The following is an 11,796-nucleotide window of genomic DNA, read 5'->3' as shown; positions in this document are numbered from 1 at the left end:
TCCATATGCGGACTTTTTTTGGTGTATGACCAACTGGGGACGTCTGCGAAGCATACATATTTGGTTCATTTTCTAGACAAGTTCTTTGCTGCCATCTGCCTTTGATTTTCCCCATTTGAGAAGCAACGGCGAACGTCCTGGCTTAATTTCGCAAACTCTAACACACACCCACCCTCACCCACACAAACACCCTCCCATAAAAACACACACATGAAAACACACAAATATATAAATAACTTGTTCCCATACATTTTATTGACACGACAGAAGACTTCCTACCTAGTCATGCGTGGAAACGTACATTACAGGCATTATTTCATGTAGTGGTGAGCACTGGAGAAAAATCGTCACTTTTCAAATACTACAAAAAATTTTTTTTAATAATGTTTACACAGGATTTTAGAAAAATTTGTTGGTATATAATCAAACGTCATTATTTTCATCTGTAGATTTACCCTCTCATCTCTTTCCTTATATATGTTATAATTTGTCTTGGTTCATGCTCTTAGGTTTGACGTTGATATTCAAGTAAGAATGGAAATGAAGCAAGCTGCTGCAACAAGCAACACAGATCGGGAGAATGCGACGACTAACCGCATCTTTACGGTAAGTAAATATTACTACCACTCTCACTTACTACCACTCTCACTATCACTCTCAATTACTATCACTCTCACTTACTACCACTCTCACTTACCCCTAAACATCTTACAGTGTAATAATGACCCTCAAGTTGATCTTTTTCTAAATACACTAATGTCCTTTTCCCCTCTGTCTCTTATCACTAAACCAACCAGAATCACAGAGGTTTCAAGTACGTTAATTGACAATATTTTTTGTAATGTGCAACCATATCCATCCTCTGGAATTATAGTATCAGATATATCAGACCACTTTCCTGTATTTTGTTATTTCTCCTTAGGAAGACCATGTTGTAAATCCAAAGACAGGAAAGCTGTGCGCAAAAGCACTCCAGAAAATGTTGCTAATGCCATGGTCACATTTGTTCTACGGCGGCCGTACGGCGAGTTGAAAACAGCCGTTTTAAAAAAGTTTCAAGTTTCAAAACTTGAAAAAAAAATTTTTTTTTTTAAATTGTCCAACTACATATAGGTGGTTTGAATCAAAATTGATAAAACGGCTGTTTTCGATTCGCCGTACGGCCGCCGTAGTACAAATGTGACCATGGTTAAACTTGAGAGAAGCTCTACTAAAAACAAATTGGAATGATGTTCTTATAGATCAAGATGTTGAAAACGCTTTTGAAAATTTCTTCAGTAAATTTATGCAGCTCTATGATGAGCATGTTCCACTAGTTGAATCTAAGAAGAATAACTACAATAAATTTCCACGTATGCCATGGATAACTAATTTAGTATTAAAGTCTATCAAACAAAAAAACAAATTATACTATCAATATAAAAAGAGAAGTTCTGATTCAAATAGAAGGAAATATCCTAATTATAGAAATATCCTACCTCTATTACGTACTACTAAGAAGCAATATTATTCTGATCGTTTTCAGATGACCTTTAAAAATATAAAAGTACTTGGAAAGTAATCAGAAGTATTTTTAGATCGCCCATGAAATCTATCAATATTTTTAAATGTAAATGGTTGTTCGGTGAAAGACAGGCAATTTATTGTAGAAAAGTTTAATGATGTCTTTTGCAATTTTGGGCTGAAACTTCAGGAGTCTATCCCGAGATGTCAGATGAAGAACTTTCGTGATTTCATGCAAGAGACAAATACAGAAAGCCTGTTTTACTGCCAACAAATGAACTTGAATTGTTAGGACTGTGACCTCGCTGAAAGGCAATAAGAGTCCTGGGTTTGATGGTATTAGAAATGAGCTGATTAAAGATATTGTGCATGGTATTGTGAGTCCCCTTGTACACATTTTCAATTTATCTTTCACATCTGGCATTGTGCCAAGACGAATGAAAATTGCTAAAGTGGTGCCAATTTTTTAAAAAGGGTGATCATCAAACAGTCAGTAATTATAGACCTATTTCATTATTGACATCTTTCTAAAAAAATTTGGAAAAATTTGTATACAATAGAACAGTAACCTTTTACAAAGACTGAAATACTTGCAAAATACCAGTTTGGGTTTCGTGAAAAACATACCACTACTCATGCTATACTGCACTTCATTGATAAAGTGGCTCGATCTTTAGATAACCATCACCACACGATAGGCATTTTCTTGGACTTTTCAAAAGCTTTTGATACGGTTGATCATGAAATTCTAATAAGTAAACTAGAGTTTTATGGAGTTAGGGGTATAGCTCTTAGTTGGTTCAGGAGTTACTTAACTGACAGAAAACAATACGCATCGTTACATGGAACCGACTCAAGGTATCAAACCATATCGTGTGGAGTCCCTCAGGGATCTCTTCTTGGCCCCCTCCTCTTCATACTGTATATAAATGATTTTAGTCTGTCATCTGTTGTTTTATGTCATTCATTTTCTTTGCTGATGATTCGAGTTTATTTTTTTCTCATAAAGCTCCGAATACCTTGTCAGCAACGGTTAACACCGAACTAGAAAATGTAGTTCAGTGGATCCATGCAAACAAGATGTCTTTGAATATTCAGAAAACTAACAATATGCTATTTAGTAATTCTCTGTCAGTCTTACCACAAGGTTTATTATTTGGCAATGTTGACATTATGAGGGTAAGATCCACTAAGTTCATTGGATTGCAAATTGATGAGAAGCTGACATGGGTGTCTCATTGCAACAATGTATGTAAAGTCATGTCAAAAAATACTGGTATTATTTACAAATTGCGTTCTTTTGTACCAAAAGAAACTTTGCTTATTCTATATTCTACTCTAGTTTTACCTTATCTTAACTACGGAGTGTTGGCATGGGGCAAGTCACAGAGGACACAATTAGAAAAGATACTTATTGCACAGAAAAGGGCAATTCGAATTGTTTTTAATGCTAGTTATCGTGCTCATACTAATGTTTTGTTTCACAGTAATAAACTGTTGAAGATAGAGGATTTCTTTGCAGTTAGGCTCAATCATGTATGATTTTGAAAATGGTACTCTTCCAAATGCATTGGCTCAACTATTCATTAAAAACTGTCAAATTCATAATCATAACACAAGACAAGCAGCTGCTCTTCATATACCACGGGTAAAAACAACTTTTGCTCCGAATACATTATACGTTACTGGTCCCAAATTTTGGAACACACTTCCCATTGAAGTAACTCATTCTGTCAGTGTGTCGGTCTTTAAACATAAGTTGAAATTACATTTTCTGAAATGTTATGCTGAAACTCTTTAAAATATTTAGTGTAAAATAGATTACTTATTATAATCCTTTGTTTTAGTTGAACACCTCTTTTTCCTCCTCTCTTTTAGCGTTTATCTTATAAACTGCTTTATGCACCTCCCCTACTGGCCCGATGTAATTCACTCTCTCTTTGTCTTCCTTGTATAAACCTTTTTTCCTCGTTTCATAATCACTCTCTTATCGTTCCCTATGTCTTTTCATTCTGTATATAAATTCATATACATCCTTACTCTTTCCTTCTTTTGCTAATTTCTCTTTGTATTTCCTTCTTTCCCTTTCTTTCCATTATGTAGATTTAGATGTGTAGTCTTACTTAAGTATGTAAAATATCTATACACATACACTTATCGTATCCTAACTGGGGACCTTGTCTTGACAAGCCTAGCTTTTTAAGGTCTCCTTTTTCTTTCAAAAATGTGAAATTTTGTGTAACTTTTGTCTCCGTAATCATATACTGGGTATGATTTATGTAAACAACCTTAAAGTATGTTTATACGCTGACAATCCATTTTTTACCTTGCTATTTATTTTATTATCATTTGTTTTGTAACAGCCGTGTATGAATGCTTTTTTTGTGAAAGAAAGAAGTAAATTAACTATGAACTATGAACCTACGACCACTCTCACTTACTACCACTCTCACTTGCTACCACTCTCACGTACTACCACTCTCACCTACTGCCATTCTCACTTACTACCACTCTCACTTTACCACTCTTACTTACAACCAATCTCACTTACTATCACTCTCAATTACTACCTCACTAACTTACTACCACTCTCACTTACTACCACTCTCACTTACTGCCACTCTCACTTACTACCACTCTCACTTACTGCCACTCTCATTTAATACCACTCACAAGTACTACCATTCTCACGTACTACCAACCACACTTACTACTACCTCTCTCACTTACTACCACTCTCACTTACTACCACTCTCACTTACTACCACTCTCACTTACTACCACTCTCACTTACTACCACTCTCACTTACTACCACTCTCACTTACTACCACTCTCACTTACTACCACTCTCACTACCACTCTCATTTACTACCACTCTCACTTACTACCTCTCTCACTTACTACCTCTCTCACTTACTACCACTCTCACGCTCTCACTTACTTCCACTCTCACTTACTACCACTCTCACACTCTCACTTACTACCACTCTCACTTACTACCACTCTCACTTACTACCACTCTCACTTCCTACCACCTCATAAAAAACACACATGCACCCCTACCTCGACCTACATGGGTAAGGATAGTCATCATTGAATCTTTGAGTGCAAATCAAAATGTCCATCTTCCGTCACAATCGAGAGACCAGCTCTATGCTATTCATGTTATATTATTATCATTATTCTTCAATCGATGTATCATGTAATTTTCATGGTCTCTCCTTTGTGTAACAAAATAATATAGGCAGCAAAATCTGGCAATTTTGATGAATTGCGAGACCATTTGGACGCGGATTCCAGTAAGATTAACGCTAGAAACAGCAATGGATTGTCACCGCTCCATTTAGCCGTGAAAGGGGGCAGTCTGCCATGTGTTAAACTTCTCGTCTCGAAAAACGCAGGTGAGCATGAAAAAAAGGTCGCGTTTGAAAAAGAAAATAAATTTCTGGGCGATATCTCCATTATAACAGCGGTAAAAGTTCCGGGTCAGACGGAACCTGAGAAGAGTCCACTGTGACCACACTCACGGATTACTAATTTTGATGCAGAAAAGGTTCAGGTCAATGTGATCAGTGAAACTTCTTATATTTGGTTTTGTTTCTATATTATTTATTCATTCATTTATTTGTTTATATTTTTATTGAGTTATTTATGAATATTTTCATGTTAGGTTATCAGCGTTATTATTGTTATTATTATGATTATTATTATTATTATTATTATTTTTATTATCATCCTCAACATCATTATTCTTATTACTATCCTTTTATCATCAGTAATTTTTGTTTGGGGTAAAGTGCTTTAATACTTTTATATGAGACAGTACGATAAAGTTAGAGCGTAACCAATATGATTTGTATAAATTCTTAAATTTGACCATGTTGACTATAATAGTCTGTAGGTGGATTGTATTGCTTAGATTTTATCTATAAGAGGATTGGTTATTCGTGGTCCAATATTCATTTTTTTGGTAATTTGATGAATTACATGTCCTTGATTTTTCTAACCTATTGCATTCGCCTTTGAAATAGAAAATGAATCAATGCGGACTATTCAAACATTGAGTTTATTTGCACATATTCTGGATGTACTCTGTGAGGTCATCCACTCATCATATTGCACACGTACTAAAACTCAACAGACTGTATTGCAATTGTAATATCGCCAACCATGATAAAAACAAAATGTTACTGACTACCGAAACGAATTTCATCTAATGAGACAAAAGTAATTACTTCTTCATGATTAAAAACATTAAAACATAACAGTATCGGTTGAGATGATAAGCAATGTTAAAGGGAAGGGCTGCTGGAGTTTCGTAGATGAGAATAGTAAACAAAGAACTAATCCTTGTTATATTGTGACACGAATTGTATCAATATTTGATGTAAATTAGCATAGAATACAACAAATTACAGCTAGGAAACATTAGCCTGAACGCTGAAAATATCATGAATTTAATACAAACTTCAACTTCCACCTTTTCACAGACTGATTGATTTTGGCTTGTGTGTAAATGAGCTGAAAAAGGGACATCTTAATCATTCTCTCTATTTCTACATGATTTTATCAAGACAGTTAAAAAAAGTATACAGTGATGTGCTACGAAGAACCACGTTAAGATTTATTGACTTTGTAGGTCTATAAATGTTTTGAATCTTTTAAACGATCTCGCTCTCTCTCCTTCTCTTTCTTCTTCTCTCTCTATATACAGTGCGTCCCAGAAATCGAGATTGAGCGATGATTTATCATAACTTAATCACAAATATAATAGACAAATGACCTACCAATGTAAAGCTTATAGAATCCCCTCTTTCATCTGATATTGCTTAAATTATACCTCATTCACGCATAAGTGAGCAAAAACAATTTGAAGAAAGGATACCAAAAACTCATTTGGTGGGGGTATCTGAATTTCAAAGAGAAAATACCATGCCTAAATAGTTCGATATCCGCTCTTTAATTTGATACCTTGGTCACAAAAAACCGTCAAGAGGTAAAAAAGTTATGTTCCCTCGAAACATTGCTTGTATTTCCATAATTCCATGAAATAAACGTGTTTTTACCGGTTTCCCACAGAAGCTATCGCATGGTTAGCAAAAGGTTTATGCATGGCTGATCGTCAACAAAACGGAGTGTCAAGTGAGTTTGAACGCTAGCCTGTAGAACCTCTTTATTTTATGAAATTATTGAAATTCAAGCCTTATTTCAAATAACCAGAACTTTGTTATTTCTTGACCATTTTCTGTAATTGAGGTATCAAATTAAAGAGCAGATATTGAACTTTTTAACAATGTGGTTTTCTTTTTGTAACCCAGATACTGCCCGCCAAAAGAGTTTTTGGTATCCCCTCTTCAAATTGTTTTTTCTCACTCATGCGTGAATGAAAATTAATCTAAGTAATATCAGATGAAAGAGGAGATCCTAAGCTTTACAATGGTAGGTCATTTGTCTATTGTATTTGTGATTAAGTTATGATAAATCATCGATAAATCTCGGTCTCGTTTTTTGTGGGACGCACTGTATAATATCCCGATTTATCTCGTTAGTTTCCTCACGTGTTCACTGTAATATTTCTCATGTATTTTTTTCACAAGACGTGAATATGATGGCTAGATCAAGCCTGGTTGTGACAGGGCCGTCGGAGGATGCATGGACACTAGCTTACTCTGAGGTGACTATCATTCTTGAGAATATATTGAGTAAAATGATGAATCTTGAACTTTGAAATACCATGGTGTATGATTTCCGGTTTCTATAAATGCGCATATCCTATAGCAGACTGAATTTCGAGAGAACCAGTGCCCCGTTGTATAAAAGATACCACTATAGTAACTTTTCCATCCGATGGTAATTCCGGGGGGGAGGGGGCACTTACATTGACGAGTGGATACAATGCGCGACCAAAAAACACGTAAAAATGATGTCTTTTTCACGATAGGGCACGTTACGTACGTAACGTGATAAGGGTGTCAAAAACAAAAAAATAATGAAAAAAGGGTATCTATTTCGCTAGGAAAATTACGTGTTTAGGGTCAAATTTGCGGGGATGATAAAACAAGATTAAAATGTTTTATAAAGGATGTCCTTTTTGCCCCAACACTTCGTGTTTAGAGTCTGATTTGCGCGAGTTGTAGAAGGTGGGGTCTTACTCAACCAAATAAGGTAAAGCCGACGACCGAAGGACCCGTAACAATAAAACATTCCTGTACTTGTTTAGGGGTTCATCTCAGGGAACATTTTCCTAGAGTATCGTTTTGTTTCCAATACTTGTTAAGGGTAAGGTTTCACAAGCCATACTTGTTAAGGGATGCATTTTCAGAATATGGAAACTACGTGTTTAGGGTGGTTTTCGAGACCCCATGGTCGCGCATGGTATCCACTCGTGAATGGAAGTGGCCCCACCATGGCAACGCTGTAAAACAGCCAATCACAATCAAGAATTATATGCAAGTTATCATTGGATGGCAAAGTTAATATACTGGTAATTTTTATGTAAAGGGGTCCAGATCGTACGGGCCTATAATCAAAATCGTATCTCCTTGAAGAGTGTTCCATTTTTCGTCCAACAGGTTGTCAGATCTTAAAAACTTTCCTTGATATGATTTGCTGAGAAGGACAGTTCCTATGGTAACTTACGGATAAAACATCTGAAAAATCATTTCATGAAACACCCCCAGTTCATACCATTCGCAAAAACGCAGTCTACATTATCCAGTTCAATTTTCAGCTACATATGGATTTCTGTACCATTTTATCTGATGCAGTGTGCATTATCACCATTCCTTCTTGCCTGTCGACTCGGCCACCAGTCGATAGTCGAATTCCTGTTCTACAACGGTGCTGATCTACGCCAGACCAATGCCGATGATGATCTCAATTGCTTATCCTTGGCCATCATGTATAACCGGGAGTAAGTTGCTTGATAAAAGTAAAAATCAGATCAATACAGTCATGACGTATTCGAGTTTGGTGCCCCCCCCCCCTTCTGGGTCATGTTCAATACAAACTTAAGAGTGGCAAAATGCCCAATTTATGTAACAAGTTTACATAAATCAGTCATTACAATTCAATGATTGCAGCAACTTTGAACGACTATTGTAGTTGTATCATTATGAAATACTTTGTGAAACGCGACTTAGTTCCGGACTGACGCCATGTGAAATGTCCTTTGAAAAAAAATACGATACCAATGACAACACATTAAAAATAGTTTTGATGGTGGAATATGCACACTCTTGAAACTGTTGGGCAGAAAAGGCCCAATTCTTAACCATCACTCGGCAACATACTATCCACACAACTATTGGTTGAAATCTGTCCAATTTGGGTATTAAAAACTAATAATTTGGTGATAAATTTGCTCAATTGGATAATTATTGCCCAGAATAAATATATCTTTTACCAACCTACATTACGCAACACAGTGGACATTATGTTCCCCAGCATTTTAAGTGTGCATGTAAGATGATATCAAATTCGAGAATTCTAAACGTTAAACGATATTAAATACTAGAACATAAAATTTGATATTTTTTCGAATTTTTCTGTATTCAGTATTGATATTTAATATCATAACAGTACTATGAAATATGGTTGATATCTTTAATGTAATTTGGGGACATGCACGAGCTGTGATCATGCAGAAAAACACATAGATTTTTCACAGCTGGTATGTGTATGATATAACAAAGGGGGAAGTAACACTTTGCACAGCGAATAATTATTAGTACACGTTCATTTAGCGAGCCACTTCCTCTTCCACTTTTAAAGGTATTGTTTAACTTTGTGAGCAGCCGATTTAAAAAATTCTCAAACCAAGATGAAACATGTGTACAAGTGCATGTATTAGAACTAATAAACCCTGAAAACAACCATTATTGAGAATAAAAAGCTAAAACTACAAGGCAAACCCTGATTTTGTAAATAGGCGTCTTCTAGACACCTAAATAGTACACATGTTAACCAATTGTTCTTGTCGGTGTATCATGTATAAATAAAAAATATCAATTTTTATTTACACACATTAAGCGCATCTATCTCTGATGTGTGCACGCGACAAGACCAAAGTACAACTCGGTCTCCTTTTGTTTAATACTAACATGACAATGATGGATTGAAAACCAATACATAATTAAGAGGAATTCGATCTCATCATGATACCAATTAGAATTTAGTATTAATGTCTATAAACCCTATCTAGGCCGGGGTATTTTGGGAAATCATATGGCCGGGGGGGGGGGCCTCCCAGCCCCCCCCCCCCTCTAAGATCTCGGCCGTCGACCGTATGATCGCGCCGAAAATTGGCACGCGGGTTGCCTGGGACATAATCTACAAGATTGTATAGTAATTTATTTCATGCGTATCGCTATTAAGTGATTATGCTAATTTATGCCTAATTAGTATGCAAAATCATACTTTTTTCCTGTAACTCCTTAAATAAAGCTCCAAATGTACTAATTTTTGGTATAGAAACTCTTTGTGGTGTTCTTAGCAAGTGTACATGACAAAAATTGCGATATCAAATAATTTTCTTATGGATTTTATTGTTTTTGTAATTTCTTATGTATTTCTTTGTTTTTTGACCTTTTGTTTTTCATTGTTTTTTCAATGAAATTTGTTTGGGACTCTTCTGTGATCATAAAAAGCATAAAATAAATACATTTAGACCAGCAAAACTAAAAAATAATCATACATTTATGAATTTTGGTTGAAAACACAATTTGCATTGACTTTGTACACCAAATCACGTTTTTGAGCAATTTTCGGTCTGACATGCACGTACATAATGTTGCGTAATTTCGCAACCACGTACCCAGGTGATTCAAAGTTGGTCTCAAAAGTTGCGCAAGACTTGAAAGTAAAAAGTCAGCGAGTGGCGCGGTCAAAAAATTTCGCACGGCGAAAATATTGCGCGATTCGTTGAGGGGGGGGGGGGGGCCTCCGAGGCCCCCCCCACCGGCCTAGATAGGGTTAAGGCCTAATATTTCAAGCTGACTATTACGAAAAAAAAAATTATGCAATGATCACTCCGCCATCTTATAGGCTGAAGCCATAGCATGCGTTGGTGCATGATCTGCAGCTGGCGCATCTTATTCATATATCCTCTGAGGGAGGGCGCTATAAGATTACGATGTCATATGCTTAAGGTTCACTACTTCATCGAAATTGCTGTAATCGTAGTTTACCTCTTTTCATAGGGATACTTCGAAGTTTTTGGTGACGCATACCGATTTCGATACACTCTTGGTCCTTATGAAGACGAAATCACATGACCTCACTTTGGGCCTGGGACGTCGAGCATTCAAAACGTCTACGCCTATGAGACAGCTGATACAATACATGCCTGGTTTGTGAAAAAAAAAGTTGCTATGGCAGTCTCTATTAACATATTAATTGAAAAAATGGTATAGATACACAGCAAAAACTGTGGTGTTAAGCGGTGTACATAGAGGACCACACCAGTACACCGGTGTTAAATTAGTGGTGTTAGTTTTACACCTATATGTGTTATTATAACACCTTTTGTTGTTACATTTACACTCTTTGGTGTTATGTTTAATCTCTAGGGTGTAATTTTAACACCTCAGGGTGTGGTCCTCTATTAACACCAATTGGTGTCAGTTTTAACACCGCAGTTTTTACAGTGTAACATATGCACCCGATTTTGCATATTTCGACAAGTTCAAAGGTTTGATGTAGTAAGTAACTCAGGGTTGTGTATTCGTTGTGTTTAGGCAGGGGTGACCTATCCCTTCTATTTTTGAAGTAGTGAAAATGAAAATGGAAAGAGGAGGAAAAACGAATAAGGAAAAAGAAGACATTGCATATAGTGAGAAGTCAGGAACCCGTCTTACAAAAAGTTACCATTGATGCGATCAATCGTAACTCTATGGAAATCCATCAGTGTCATATTTGTTTCTACATGAAATTTGCCCTTTGTAAACAAAGAGAAGCACAGTGAATTTTCTAGAAATCAATGAAAACATGAATGTAAATCATAGAAAATATTTTGAAAAACATGCATAATAGATGTTGATGTTGCTGGCCGTCCGTAGTTGCTGGCCGTCCGTAGTTGTGATTGATCAGATCAATCACAACTCTTTGTAAGACGGGGCCCTGGGCTGCATAATTCTATGATACCCTCTATGATTTATTCATTATGAATTTATATATTGGTTTTCTTGCCCCGCCCCCTGTCATGAGACCGCCCCTTTATTTGGAAGACTCAGTGTCATTTCATAACTTCGGGCCAACTTTGAAGATTGTACAACAAACAAATCGTTCATATT

General features: G+C 36.1%; 1 protein-coding gene across 2 annotated transcripts in view; it reads left to right on the top strand.

The window, feature by feature from the left end:
* Positions 1–442: 442 nt before the first annotated feature.
* LOC121413423 (transient receptor potential cation channel subfamily A member 1 homolog) overlaps positions 443–11,796 on the top strand; it is a 31,461-nt gene continuing 20,107 nt past the window's right edge. Inside the window, exons 1-5 of one of the 2 annotated variants that reach the window (XM_041606236.1) lie at positions 443–606; positions 4,749–4,905; positions 7,102–7,178; positions 8,272–8,417; positions 10,705–10,853. In XM_041606236.1, the coding sequence (XP_041462170.1) occupies positions 535–606; positions 4,749–4,905; positions 7,102–7,178; positions 8,272–8,417; positions 10,705–10,853 (601 nt within the window). In that variant the 5' untranslated portion in view covers positions 443–534. The remainder of the gene's footprint in view (positions 607–4,748; positions 4,906–7,101; positions 7,179–8,271; positions 8,418–10,704; positions 10,854–11,796) is intronic. The other variant, XM_041606237.1, reaches the window with a different exon arrangement.

The sequence above is a fragment of the Lytechinus variegatus genome, chromosome 4 (assembly GCF_018143015.1).
Source record: "Lytechinus variegatus isolate NC3 chromosome 4, Lvar_3.0, whole genome shotgun sequence".
Classification (NCBI taxonomy): Eukaryota; Metazoa; Echinodermata; class Echinoidea; order Temnopleuroida; family Toxopneustidae; genus Lytechinus; species Lytechinus variegatus.
This window is presented reverse-complemented; position numbering and strand designations above follow the sequence as displayed.